Source organism: Chelonoidis abingdonii, chromosome 10 (assembly GCF_003597395.2).
Source record: "Chelonoidis abingdonii isolate Lonesome George chromosome 10, CheloAbing_2.0, whole genome shotgun sequence".
NCBI classification, from domain to species: Eukaryota; Metazoa; Chordata; order Testudines; family Testudinidae; genus Chelonoidis; species Chelonoidis abingdonii.
In genome coordinates this window covers 49,586,758-49,602,035 of record NC_133778.1, presented here as the reverse complement: position 1 = coordinate 49,602,035, position 15,278 = coordinate 49,586,758, and the positions used below count along the sequence as shown (strand labels likewise).

General features: G+C 40.3%; 1 protein-coding gene across 1 annotated transcript; it reads right to left on the bottom strand.

The window, feature by feature from the left end:
• Positions 1–2,834: 2,834 nt before the first annotated feature.
• On the bottom strand, positions 2,835–14,260 carry ERMN (ermin). Its single transcript, XM_032789130.2, has 3 exons — positions 13,806–14,260; positions 13,323–13,415; positions 2,835–5,487 (listed from the first exon to the last, which is right to left on the bottom strand). The coding sequence occupies exons 1-3, from the start codon at positions 14,050–14,052 to the stop codon at positions 4,994–4,996; spliced, it is 834 nt and encodes a 277-aa protein (XP_032645021.1). The 5' UTR covers positions 14,053–14,260; the 3' UTR covers positions 2,835–4,993.
• Between the last annotated feature and the right edge of the window lie 1,018 nt (positions 14,261–15,278).

The window sequence follows — 15,278 nt, the reverse complement described above, 5'->3', positions numbered from 1 at the left end:
GCTATTTTGAATAAGCTGGTTTGATCAAAGCTAGGTTGGGTGTGCCTATACCTGCTGTGATCGCATTACCCCATTGCACTGTAGCGATACTCTTAAATCAATTTTAGGCCTGTTTTGGTAATGTAAGCTGTGCAAACCAGCCATCTAGCAGTGGCCAGAATCTGACCCATGGTCGTTGTCCTCTTGCGGCTCAACTGTTTAATTGAAAATGGTGCTAGGTACTTTTTATGTTTTAAGCAATGAATTGTCCTATGTAGGTATCATTCGACATATAACTGCTCTTCCTGAACTTAACCCTTTTATTTTAGTTTCCATTTGTACCTATTCAAAACATTGAGATTATTTCTACCTAAAAGCATTTTTTGTGAATTTTAAAATGTACCCAGGGACACTATGCAATGTAAATATCTCAAATGTAAAAGAAATTTTAAGAGTGGTAGCTTTGTTCATGACCATGTTGATGAGAAAGGTGTACATGTTTATAAAATGTGAACAAATGTCTTCTATAAAATGTGATTTATGGGGAGTTTTAACAGTCCATATATGCTGTAAGATAACAGGCCTTCACCATGTCAATTTATCTAAGTAGTCTGGATCCAAAAGGCTGAAGTTGAAAATCTGATTTGATTTGTATACAAAAATAAGTTAGAAAACATGGCAATAAAGGACTGTACATGAATATCCTGTTCTGGAGTGTCTCTATGGTTACTGTGTCACTAGCTCTCCTGAATTCCAAGGAATGTTTCCTTCTCTGGGTTACTGTTGGGTAACACTGCAGATCAGTGGCAGTCAACCTGCAGCCTGTCAGGGTAATCCACTGGCGGGCCACGAAACAGTTTATTTACATTGACTGTCCGCAGGCACAGCTGCCCGCAGCTCCCAGTGGCTGTGGTTTGCTGTTCTCAGCCAATGGGAGCTGTGGGAAGTGGCAACCAGCATGTCCCTAAGGCCTGTGCCACTTCCCGCAGCTCCCATTGGCCAAGAACGGCGAACCATGGCCACTGGAAGCTGCGGGCAGCTGTGCCTGCAGACGGTCAATGTAAATAAACTGTCTCGTGCCCCACCAGCAGATTACCCTGATGAGCCGCAGGTTGACTGCCACTGATCTGCAGGCCGCAGGTTGCCTGTCACTGCTGTAGATTATTAAAATGCAAAGCCCTTTTAAATCTCCAATTCACTTTGTACTAATAATGCTGTTTATTTGCATTTTGCATTTCACTGAGTTTAGCTAATGAAAATAGACCTTCCTCTATTGAATCTGATTGTTGTTCATGGTAATTGTTGCTAACACAGCAGGAAGATGTTGAAATCCAAATTAAAATGTTGCCATTTAAATAGTTAAATTTTAAAAAATGTATCCATTGGTATCAGCTTTTCTAAAACCCTTAAAAAAATTTCAAGTGTGCACCAACATCACATGACAGGGTACCTTCACTGTGGAAAGGAATCAAGTCTTTGAGATATGTCTGAGCTATGCCAATTGGTCATCTATCATGAAGCCTGATCCTGCACGATTTAAGTGAATGGGAGTTTTGTCACTGGATTCAATGGAAATAGAATCAGGACCATAGATCCTTCCATCCTATAAATATTCCCTTCCCTTTGTTCTACTCCTGAGATGATGGATTTCATAGATTATCGCCTGCTGAAGACTGCCGAAAGTCACAACTTAGCCTCTGGCTGCACTCACTCCTCCCAAGACTAAGCTTATTTGACCTACAAGTAATAAAAACTAACCCACCCCATTCCACTCCACTCCACTCAGAAACGTGTGCGTGTGTATTTATATACACATACACTTGCAGAAAATTGCCTGCTTCTCTGAGGTAAAGTAGTCCATTTTTTTCTGTACAGAATACTTTTAGCCATATTGGCCTTTGACAGAAATAGAATAAATTCCATGACTTTTATTCAAAGGCAAGTGTTAAGGAGATTGAATGGCGAGGCAGGGAACTGTTAAGCACAAGGGGCCACATTTCAAAGGCACTTAGGCCTCTAAAGATGCAGGTAGTTGCCTAGTGGGATTTTCAAAACCATCTCAGTAGGTAAGGCACCTAAATCCCATTGACTTCAGTGAAACCTAGATATCTAACTTCATTATGTGCTTTTGAAAATCCTACTATGTGCCCATCTGCATCTTTAGCCTCCTAAGTGCCTTTGAAAATCTGGCCTTTAAGTGATTGGTTTCAAATAAGACTCAAGCAATTAGAGTACTGATAATCAAAATCACATTGCAGCCAGTGTTTCCCACCCTCCACGCTCATCCTCATCCCAAGAAGATTCCACCTTTTACTTTTAGGCTACCCATTCTAATCCAGCCCCAGGTTGGTAATCATTGAAATTCATGACTATTTTGATGGCTGTTTGGTGGCCACATGAAATGAATTGTGATCTCGTTCCAGCTTCTGGTCAAGAAGTATCTAGGTCATAAAATCACCAGCACAATTGGTTCTAATTGTCACCTTTACGATTGTTTCAACAGCAATTTTTAGTTTGAATAGTCCTGAAGATAGAATTGCCTTCCAGCAGTAGAGACAGTCCCTCCAGGATAGGATTGAAACACATTGGTGGGGTAATGTGGGGAAACTTACATTGCTTATGTCCATGCTGTACCTGTTCAGTGGATAATCAGCTTCATTCTCCAGGGGTGTTTATCTAGCATCTTTCATAAGCCAGTTAATTAACTCTCAAGTGGTGAACTTGATGGGGTCTGGTTCTTCAGAAATGCTTTTCAATCACAACTTCAGAAGTCAATGGAAGTTACAGGTGCTCAGCACCACTGAAAGCCAGGCCCAGCAATGAAATACTTTTTAAAGAAAATAAGTAATTCTCACTTGAATGCCCAGGAATGAAGTCTGGTTTATCTCATTTTTTTAATAAAACAGCAATACAACTTCATAAGAGCTAACCACTGGGTTTTCACAAACCAAAGAGCAAATAAACAAGGCTGAATAGTACAATGAGCACTGTGTTTTGTTTATACAATGAAGAATTGTCTTTTATTTTTTTTTGTTGCATATAGCCAATACATAATTGCCTTTTATGTAGGACAAAAAATTCAGAACAATATTTGGTGCTGCTGAAAATGTAACACTAGTTATAAAAAGAGCCATTATTCTAGCAGGTATGGTAGATTCCCCTGTCTTTTACACTGAGTTCCAACTTCCTTTCTAACCTCCTCTCTCACTCTTGTTCTGTTGCTGACCACTTTCCCAAACAAATTCCTTCTGGGATGAAATTTGCCAAGCTCGTCTCAGCCCAAGGTGAATTTTTCTTTAAAATATTTGAGCAATGTCAGCTCATGCAGACTGTAGTTATTCAAGAGTTTACAAATATACTGAAATGTGCTCAGGCAACTTAAAACAGCTGATGCTTCAAATGTGCCTGGTTTTGAAAATCTCACTAAGATCTGAGATTTAAGCTGCATTTAAAGAATATTGACTATTTTTAAAACTGATAAGAAATGTTGTGAGAAAAGCTTGGATCCAAAATGGCAGCATTTGAAGAGTACTGATTTTCAGTGTTGTGGGTTTTGATCAGGCAGACAGACAGACACAAACACATGATATGTGCCATATATATGTATGTGTATAAAATGCTGACCTTCAATTTGTATGGTACAGTATCTATGCAATTTTCTAATTTACCAGTAACTGATGGAAGATTCACAAAAGATACATATGAGCTGTCTGGATATTAGTTGCCACAGCTGCTCATGGATAAACTAACCATTCACATCATGTTTAGCCAGCATGCTTTCTTCCCCTCCCCTCCCCTTTTTTTTGGCGGGGGTGGGGAGAGAGAGAGAGAGAGATAATATTCATGTAAGCTCTGAATTGAAAACAATTACATCTCCCCCCACAGTAGCTGGCGATACTCTTACTACAGCTGACACAGGCTACTAAGGAAGGAATTTTATTATGAAGTGATTCTCTGGGAAAGGGGAAAAGATACCAAAAAAAGGGGCTGCTTTTAGTTACTGGAGATATTCTCATATAGCTTAAAATTATGTTAACTTTTTTTGTATTCATTTTATATTTAACTTAATCATATTAACTAAAATATATGGACTGAAACAAAAATATCTATTACTGTAATGAAACCATTTAGTGCAGATCTGAAGTAATATATTATTGTCTATTTCCTAAAGATTGAGAATATATCAACCCAAGAATGAGTTTAATTGAAACATGAACATTTTAACAGCAAATGCCAACATTTACAAAATGAATTATATATGGTGCCAGCCATTAAGACCCAAAAATTAAGAGGTGCCCTCAGATGATACTAATGGTATTAGATGCTGGATGTAACTGTTTGTAATTACACCAGTGCATTCCAGATTAAAGTTATATATTAAGGAGCACTACCAGGTGTGGGCCAGAGAAGGAACCTTTGTCAAATGAAAAATTATGTGTTTATTTTCTGTTAATCTATATTTATGTGTTTATGCAATTAGCCCTTTATTCCATCAGCACAAAGTGGAAACGGACTGGTGATAGCACAAGGCAGCTTTAGTGCACTGTAAGACACCAACATAAACAGATTTCAAAACAGAGAGCATTGCTGTTGCAAACAGTTGTCTCTTTTATTATCATTACTGCACTCTCTAGTTTTACTGGAACTGTTCTGCTGCCAACTAATTACCAGAATGGCAAATAGCATAGGTCATTTTCTGCTGCGTGCAGCTACAGAATTTCCAATTAGTTCAAAAAATTTCTAGTGCCTGAATCTTGTTACAAAAAAAGGATGGGGGAGATGGGGATGGATAAACTTTAAATCAGGTTGTATTATATTTAGCAAACTGTTGATTTTATTTTTCTCCTATGGATGCTTCTGTATGATTTCAAAGTGAAATACAGAGGTTAAATTTTCACAGTGTATTATGAAATTACATACAAAAAGGATATAATGATGACTTGATATGACATGAAGCGATACGTCTTGAAAAAACAAAATGCACTCTCAGCTTAGGCAAATTCCCCACCTCAGTTTATAAATGCATCATGGACTCAAATTCATCAATTCTTTGTTTAGTGTTTCCTTTTCTGATCTTGCGATAGGAGATTGTATTGTATCTAGAATAACTGTGTCTAGAGATATCATTTTTTTTCCCTGAGCCTGGCTGCTCCTCAGGTTTCTCAGCCTGGAAGTTAAAACTGGGGCTGGTAGGAGAGCATTCCTCCCTGTCATTTTCTTGCTTCTTTAAAGGAGACTGCCCACCATTTTCTTTCTTGCTTTCTATCAGCTGTGCTTCCTCCTCCTCCTCCTCTTCCACATTCTCTCTGTCTTCTAATTGTGTGTAAGCTTTAATTTGCTCCTTGGGTTCAAGCATCCACACTTCTTCCTGGGCTCCTGCTGTTTGAAACTCCTTGGCCTCATTAGCATGAGTAGCTGTTTCTTCCTGAGGTTGCTCTGTGTTCCTTTCCTCCTGTCTAGTTATTTCACATTCTTTGGTGCTTACAGGAATAATCTCCTCACAGGGCCCTGCATCAAAAAACAAATTAGTTTCGGATAAAGTATGGGATGGGGGATTTCTTATGCTGCAATATGTTAAAGTTGTATTTGAATTTTAGTCTGGATTTCCATAACTCACATATGCAGATCCCACCACCCTGAAAGTGCAGGATAAACTGAACAACCATTTTCCAGAACAGGACTATGTGTCAGGAGCTAGCTATATCTTGAGGCTGGATTTTCTATCACCAGGAACACTCAGATATGCGCCACACCTTCTTTGTTTATACCAACCTGCCCATTGGTGGATTTTGTATCTAGAATAACTATTTGTACCAGTTTGTGGTTTTTACCAGTACCCTCCTCTATACCATCTATCACACATCCACCATCTGTCCCTGAAAAGGAGAGGTAGTGTGGTAGCACATGGGCCTGGGAGTCAGGGACACCTAGAATCTATTCCTGGACCTGCTCTGTGATGCTTCCCTTCTTATCCTTTGTCTGTTTAGACTGGAAACTTTTGGGGCAGGAACTGTGTCTCTCATCATGTGTTTATATAACACCTAAGCAGCATGGGGCTCTGATAATGGTTGGGGCCTCAGTACTGTAATGCAAACCATAACAACTTCCTTCTTCAAGGAGAGGTGTTTGTATGTACACACTTGAGTACTACTATCTAGTTAAAATAAATAAACCATGTGGTTCAACCCCCCCAACTGCATGCAAGTAACCTTGTGTTCATATTGTCTTCAAGCTCTTCAAACCCCAGCCCTTTCTGTCCTATTGTCTCCTCCTAATCTCAGTTTAGAGCCTGATTCTGAAAATTGTTATTACTAGGTATTAGTGCTCCCAGGCATAACTCGTTGACATGAATGGTACCACAGACAGAATTGGGCCCTTCAACTGTAAATTCTTTAGGGCACAGATCACGAGCTTACTTGTTTTGCAAAGTGCCATGCACTTCTATAGCATTATAGGTGTGATAAATAATATCAATTTGTGCACCTTCATGATGCTGGAAAATGATGGCTTGTGACATAATGTGAAAGCAAATCTAAATATAGTAAATGTTTTGCCAAGGTTTGTTATGGCTAATGTAAATAATCCGTCTTAATGCAATGTGAAAGTCCTGAAATCAAGCTCTCAAAAGTCAGGAAATGCCAAAAAGTCAGGAGATTAGAAAGGTGTCATGGGCCATGGTTTCTCTTTCAACGTCAACACGGTCACAATCTTAGAGTCAAATGATGGCTAGGCTCCTGCATGGGGGTGGTGGGTGAGAAGGGGCTCAAGGAGCCTTTCTACTCTCTCATTAAGATGGGCATGCTGGCCTGCCACCTCCTTCCAAGAGTGCAAGGAACTAATGCAGCCCATGCTCTTATGAGGCAATCTTGTGCCATTAATATTGCATTAACATAGTATGTATGGGGCAGAGGGAGGATTGCTGGACTTGTTTGGACTGGAGGTATGGGTGGGGGGAGTTGTGTTGCTTTTTTGCATGTTTATTTTTACAGAAAAGATCATTTCAGAGTTATTTGTGGCTTGAGCTGCCAAGCTCAACAGGCTTCATCAGCTAAGCTAGCTCCGGAGTCAACCTCAATTATCTTGAGCATAGTTAACCAGAACTTTTGGGGCTAGAGTCACAAAAAGACTTGGGTGCCTAACTGCCAGTTCAGACTCCTAAATCCCAGATTTAGGGGCTACTTGTATTCACAAAAACCCAGCTCAGCTGCCACCTAACCCTATAAGCACCTATACTCACTCAGCACTTACATTTCAACTGTACAAATTCCTTAGGTGCCTAAATTTCTGTCTCTGGGCATGCGCACTGCTGCCTAGGTCTAGGCATCTGAACTCCTAAGCTCCAATGTGATTCACAAATGGAGGGAAGAGAGGTGCTTCACCGCCTAGCTTATCTGTAGGGCCCGATCCAGTAGGCATGCTCAGACGCTGCCTAACTCCACACAAAATGGCTGAAGTAGGATCACCTCTCTCATAACTTTTAGCCCAGAGATAAGGTTACTAACCTGGCCTGTGGGAGAACTCTGGCTCAAGTCCCCCCTCTGCATGATGAGGAGAACAGGATTTGAACAGGAATTTGTCACCTCTCACATGAGTTCCTCAACCACTGGGCTATGGGATATTCTGATAGGGGGCAGCCTCAGTCTCCCCAGTTGAAGCTATTTCACTTTGGCTAAATACTTAAAGAGTCAGTGGGCCAAAGAACAGAGGTGAGAATGACTCGATGGCCTGGTGCGTGGGGCACTCACTTAGGAGGTGGGGGACTCAATGTCCAGTCCCCTCACTCCAATTTATTTAACCAAAGAGGAACAGCTTCACTACACAGCTAATGCCTGCTTGCTGTGTTCCCATCCTCCATTGTTCAGATAACAACCCCCTTAGTCTGGGACATTATATGCAGCAAACCAGACAAGGTTTCCAAGATAGCTGAACATGGAACCAGTGTAACATCACTTCCTTGTACAGTTGTTTGCCTCCACAGAGGGAAGGTTCTACCTGCTTCTCCTGCAAAATGTGTCACTCCACTTCTGGATCAAGAGTTACAAATGTGCTATAAATTCCCTCACCCACAACAAAGAGGCTGGTTCTCCTCACAAGCTCAACAACATCTTGCTCAAAGACTATTAAGCCTATTGAGTTTGCAATCTCTTCCTGCTTCTGCAAATGAGCTTGTAAATTCCTGTAACGAAACAATTTTGCTGTGTGTGTTTTTTGAAAACCACAATATTTTTATAAGTGCACAGCTAATAGCTCACCAGAATTTTCTGCTGCAAATGCTCAGTCCTGTATATTCAAGCCTTTAGGATTCAGTTTTAAAACCATTTTCCCCTCAATACAGGCCAGATTGTGATATCCTTACTGGTGCTGAGTACGCTACATGGCGAGTATCCCCAATAATGAGACTCACTGAAGAGAAAGATGTTAGGCAATGTGAGTAAGAGATAACAATCTGGCCCTAAGGGCCAGATTCTCCTCTACATTCCTGTTCTACTCAGTTTAGGGAAGTGGGGGAGGAGAAAGATTTAAGGAAAGAGTTATGACTCCCTAATCCTGTGGATTGGTCTACAATGACACAGTCATGAGTTAGGGTCACCTCAGGGTTTATACCATTTAAATCTTTGGCATGGGACCTTCAGCCAATGGAGAATCAGGAAGTTATGTTCTTGATCATTCTCACCATTCTCAAGGAGGCACAGCAAAGATTTTATCCCATGAGTCATAACAGACCATTGTTCAGTAGATCCGGGATATTTTCTCTCTTCAGTTATGGATGTGTTACTGACAGACCAGACAGCACGGCATTCTAATCCTTGATTCTGTCAGACGTTGCAGCTTAAAAGGATTGAACACTGTTTCCCTTGTGGCCAGCTGTGGTGGTTTAAAGCAGAATGTGGGTTCCCAATTTGAAAGGAGGCTTTGCCATCTGGAAGAGACAGCATCCTACATCTTCAGGCATGGGCTCACGCTGCAGATCCCTGGGCTGCATCAATTGGTTTTTATTTCATTCCCTCACCAAGCTGCACACCAATCAGCTCAGCACAAAGACTTAGCAGCATTTTGCAGCAAGTATGCTTTTTCCTACCCTGTGAGAGGCTGTAGGAAAGCACAGTGAGACCCCAGAAGCATGGAATCAAGCAGGAGTCCATCCTAGGGTTCTAGGAAATTTTGGTATTTCTGGACCCCATTAACTCATACTCTACTACTGGTTATCAGCACTTTAGTCTTCATCTATTCATAAGAGTAAGACCCTTCCAGGATAATGAGATCTAGATAAAAACATTGGAACAGAACTGCAATAACTTAAACAATGTTTTCATCATGGTATCAATGAGAGTAGACAGGCATTTTTCCAACCGTAATTTGTTTAAAAAAAGAAACTTAAAAAACAAAAGGAAAAAAAAGACTAAAAAGACAAGAAAAGTTGGAGTTCCGGGAATAACCTGCTGGTTTGAGCTCTTGGAATTAAAATGAATTTTAAGTGAACTGGATTGATATAAGTGAATATACAATTTGCTAATCTCTCTTCAGGAAATGATGAGTCATCATATGTTCACTTGTTTAGTGCAGACAATTGGTTCATCTACTCTAGTTTCTAACAGTAATTGTATCATGGCCTACACTTGATGCTTCACGGGAAGAAAAACCTCAAGAAACATGATTTTTGTACTTTGCCATTAGGGGAAACCCCACGCAAATCCCCACTCTAAATCAGTGTATGCCCTGAAATGAGAGACATTTTCTCTCAAAGAATCAGCAGAAATCAGAAGGTGGAGACATATTAGGTCATCTAGACCATACAATTCTGCCAGAAAAAGGTTTAGTCCCTAGAATAAAGGTAATGGAGCTTTCTGTAGGAAAATATTCCACAGATTTAATTGTTGGGACATTTTGCCTGATATTTAAAGTCATCTTATTTAGCTCCAAACATATGGTATTTTTATGTTTTTGTTATTTTTCCAATGCAAAACAGGTATTACTAAAATCGGTGAGCCTTACACCCATAAGGGGAGAATAAAAGATTTTCAAGAAAAAGGAAAATGAGTCCCAAGTTTCAGTGAGCTGTTCACTTAAGGTTCAGCCTACCCTTCATTCATTCATTAAATGTGAGATATAAAATTAAAATTAAATCTCAATTAAGCACTGGTTTCTGTGTGCTGAAAGCCTCAATAACCTAGCTTTGAGGAGTGTCCAGCAAAGAAATAAGTTTTAATTAATACTGCCTTTTCCCACTCTGTGAAACCTTCTTGCTCCAGGGCAGCCCAGAGGATTCAGGGGGCCTTGGGTCTTTGGCGGCGGGGGGCCCCTGCCGCTGAATTGCCGCCAAAGACTGAACACTTTGGCGGCAGGTCCCAGGGTGGAAGGATCCCCTGCCGCAAAGACCTGGAACGGAAGAATTTCCGGGGGTCTGGGCCCCGCGAGAGTTTTCCAGGGCCCTCGGAGCGAGTGAAGGACCCCACTCCAGGGGCCCCGAAAAACTCTCGTGGGGGCCCTTGCGGGGCCTGAGGCAAATTGCCCCACTTGCCCCCCCGGGTGGTGCTGTCTTGCTCCAATGGCCACAATTAAAAAGTGAGCATTTGCTAACAATTACCACAGGGTGGTATCTGAGATACACTATCACACTTGCCCTTTATAACTAGAATAAGAAGCTATGTGGTAACTATGTGGTGTCTATTACCAAACGCTGATATTTTAATAGTACTCACTGTTCTTCCTCTTTATGGTTCTGAGAAGATATAACAGTACCTGACATCATAAATACCAGGAATCTCATTAAAATTTGTGCAATCCATAGTATTGTGAGGTCCCAGAATGATACATTCTGAGATACCATCAGTGAACCAGGAAGATCTGAAAGAATTTTAGAGGAGGGAAGATAGAATAAAGAAGAGTCTAGTTTAAAGTTATTTCTGTGCTGGATGCCCCCACTCCCCTAGCCTTGTGAAGGTGGACAATCAGCTCAGAAAGGTGTTGTTGTTGCAGTATAAAGGTGAATTGTGTTGACAAAGAGTTGGGAGCTACTGGAAAATGTATCATTCATGCACTGTCTTTGCCATTAGGTCTTTCAATGGGATGGTAGTAGATGGACCCAGTGAGAATCTGAAATAAAGGGGAACTGCAAAGTGAATATCATCATTGTGTTTGCTCCATTTAGTGTTGAAAGATGGCCTCACCTCATGATCTCACACTATTAATGCCCTTCCTCCACCACTTCCCTTGTTTTGCCAGAGACTTTGGCAAGATTTTTGGAGGACCTAGATTGGTGCTATCAAAGGAAGCTGACACCTCAGCAGATGGTCTGACAGCTAATTAGGAATGGAATGTTGAAGCTTGCACATTCCCTGCCATCTCAATATCCCTACCCCCTCAGTTGAGATGGGAGAGCTGCAACTCAGTTTCAGCCTTGTAGGAGGTAACGCTCATTGGAGGCAGTGTAACTGGACTGGAAATTAGGAGATCTACTTTCGATTCTACTTTTAATTTCCAGCTCCACTGCTGACCTGATGTGTGAATTTGTGCAAGTTGCTTCACATTTCTGTACCTCTTTTTCTCTTCCCAGCCTTTCCTGTCTTATCTACTTAGATTGCAGGCTCTTTGGGGCAAGCTGTCATTCACCATTCATTTACACAGTATCTAGCTTAATGGGAACCTTATCGAAGCTGGGACCTTTAGGTACTACCGTATTGTAATACAAAAAATAATTAATAATCCCATCATCCAGGTCCTCCAGAGATCTTACCCAAAATTGTCCCTCCACCAAAAAAAGAAGGTAGTCAAGATCTGATATTTCTAAAGTAATAAAACAAACAGGAAAATAACTTTCCATTATAAAAATAATCAGAGTTGGATTTCCTGCCGTGCAGAGAGCAGGGAAGTAGAAAACACTGACCCACCAGAAGAATGAAGAAAGGCTTAAAGGAGGTTTCCATGACTGCTAGGGAAATAGCTAGAGATCTTGGGGGAATGACTAAAAAGGACACTGGAAACTGAAACAAGGTAAGAGGATTGTTATGGGTGGGTGAGGAGAGAAGAGGAATTTAACAGTGTGGTGAAAGCGTCCTTGCCTTGGGAAAGAGCTGTTAGATGAGCCAATGCAACTGGCATAGGTATTCTACATTGGCTCATTTGAGGCCCAATCCTGTTCTTATTGAAATCCATTGGTGTTTTGCCACTGAGGTCAATGGGAGAAGGATCAGGCCCTAACCAGGAACCAGGATTCTAGCAAGCCTTGAGATTAAACTATACAGTGAGCGAGGCAAAACAGGTCCATTAGACCAGTTTTCCAACGATCTCACCCTCTCCGTACACTGTATTTTTACAGTGCAACAGTGACATCCAGTTGCCAGCTGGATTAATCACAGGTGGTTTGTATATTCCCTCAAGACATGTTCTATACTTGCTTCTCCCATTCAAAGGTGGCAGACTACATTTAGATGGGTATCTCCTATTTGTCCTATTTGGCACATCTCTATTTTAAATGACGCTTTAATGTTATGACAAATGATCTATTCAACATTTTGCCTGTGGGGTCCTAAGTATTAATTAGGCTAAATTGGTTCAGTACTAAAAAGCTGCCTGCAATTTAGAGATAAAGTGCTTGTGGCCAGGCGTTGGGGAGAGGGGAGTCTGTGAAAGATGACTTACTAGGTTTTATTGTACACTTATAAGGCAACACTGCTGGAATATAGATGTCACCTTAAGAAGGAAAAGCCTTTCTCAAACCTATGGAGCTTCTATGAAATATAATGTAGCCACTGATAAACATTTATATATTGTTCCTTTCCTTAATCAAAGCAAATGTAATTATCCTCAGAGTCTGAGGATACCATATTTGGTAGCATTTATACAGCTCTTCTGCACCTATCCCTGAAAGTTCCATATAGTAATTCTCTGTGTTCACATGATTATAACATTGAAATATTTTTCACACTTGAATCAGAGTTATTTTTCTGTATTTTTCTAAATAGATCTATATTGTATTTGAGGAGGTGGTTACTATTCATGTGCAAGCAGGTATGGTAAGAGCTGGAGATACTACATGAATGATATTACAGTCAGATGGGCTTATGAAAAAGAAAGGTAACTATAGCAATCACTTCTCTAAACACTAATAATCAGATCCGCTAATTCAGGCATGTTGCACCTTGAAGTACCAGTGATGTTTTCTAAGGTTCAGCAGTGCTATAAATCATGAGTGACTTACTGCTCATTGCAGAATTAGAATTCAGAGAAGTTTCCTATCTTGTTATTTGGAAAAATAAATACCCGTGCAATTGTTCTCTTCAAAAGCCATCCCTATGTTCATATGGTCAGCAAAATACCATACATCAGACAGCATTTCTCATTACCTTCTCTTGATTTCTCTTCATCAGTTCTTGTGTTCTCAGAAGGGATGTCAGCTGATCCCTCCTCTAGAGTTGCATTGTTTTCCTCTTGTTTTTCTTTAGAAGACACAAGACAGTGAGAAAGTGACTAATGACAGGAGTTAGTAATGATGATGATGACTAGTTTTCATAGTTACATATGTCACCTGTATATGATAAGTGGAAACTAAAAACTGCTTATCTCTTCAGCTCTTACTTCATCCTGCCATGCTTGTAGCAATACTGTAGACAGCTAATAATTTCTCCTTCTCATTGTTTCCATTCCTTTTTAGTTCAAATTTATATCTGATTGTGAATCACCTCTTATCCTGGTTTATGTCTATTCACGTGTGTGGAGTTTCTGATAACATGTAAATTACATTCTATTATTCATTATGCTATATGTGAAATAAAGAATTGGGTTTTTTTTCCCCAAACAAATTGAAAAGAGGCAGTATTGTACTTTACCTTCGCATTGCTTCTCCCCGTCAAGAGCAACACATATTGTGTTGTCCTCTACTGAATTCTTGTTATCCTCTTGATTTTCCTTTTTAAGTGGAGCTTCAGGACTGGTTTCTGAATTTTCACATGGAACTGTCCCAACAGATTTTGCTATTTCGTCAATAATATCAATGACCTGCAGCTGAGTTTTTTCAGGTGGTACATTCCCATTGTACTCAAGTATGCTAGATGCAATTGGGACTTCTTCTGTCATGATTACTGTAGTGTCCAGTTAATTCTTTTGGGTTGTACACTTTCACTGAAGTCCCAGTATCCTACAACCGCTGCAGAGAAAACAAGCTATCCACCTTATTACCTTTTTCACTGTTCTGCCTCCCCCCCTCAAATAGTCAACAAGCTTTTCTTCTTCTGAAGGCGTTGTAGCAAAACAGAGAACAGAGTAACAATGTCAGGATTTGTCTAGGATTTGCCAGCAGTCCCCTTCCATAAAACTATCCAATCAGCACCTTGCTTGTTGCTTAGAGTCTTCCAGTGGCATAATTAAATGCACCATTTTAATTTACATAAACAAACAATCTGAAGCAACAAAGCTTTTGTGCTGGCATGCAGAGTAGGTCTTTCAGCATGTCAGCCCCATGGTAATAAACAGAGATTTTGTACTCTTGTCACAATGGCTCTTTGTGTATTCGCCTTGTAACAGGAGCAACAATTGTTCTAAATCTTTAAGCCATAGTGAGTGACCACGTTTATTCATAGTAGTTATGTGTAACCAGCTTAACATTCCCAACCAGGTTTATGATCTGGTAAACTTTGAAATACTGTTGGTCAGACAATGGCTTCATTTTCTATTTGGTAAGAAATAAACTAGCTTGTTTAATAAGTGCACATATTTTGCATACAATACAGTATAATGCTACTTTCTTTAGTACAGCATCACTCAGGCCAAAAAGCCTTTACAGGGATAGGGCTAAACCATGAGAAGTGCTGAGCATCTGCCACGGGCATTTAATTCAGTGGAAGCTGCAAGCACTCAGCATTTTTCAAAATTTTGCACTTAGAAATAAGACCAGAGAATTAAAATGAAAAACAAACAGCAGCAGGACAGGCACAAGGGACAGAAACATTTTGAGATGAGATTTGAAATGAGAAGGTGAGTCAATGAGGCGGAGAGCTCCAGATGACAGGATATTTCTAAGTGTTACCGTGTGTGGTAGAAAAACTTCCAGTAAAATGAGGATAAAGTCTCAGCAAACAGCCTGGCTCATAATATAACATATCAACAGTGTTTCCACATTTTGCCAATCCAAGTTTTAGTCCCAGCAACAATAATATTCTCTATGTTAAATGAGCATAATAGGGGCAGTGGCATGAGATTAATACGTACATCACTGATTATCAACCCACAAGCTAACTGAGTTTGAGAAACTTTTTATAAGGTACAGTACTCACAAAGAATGAGTGAACTCATTGCTATAGTTC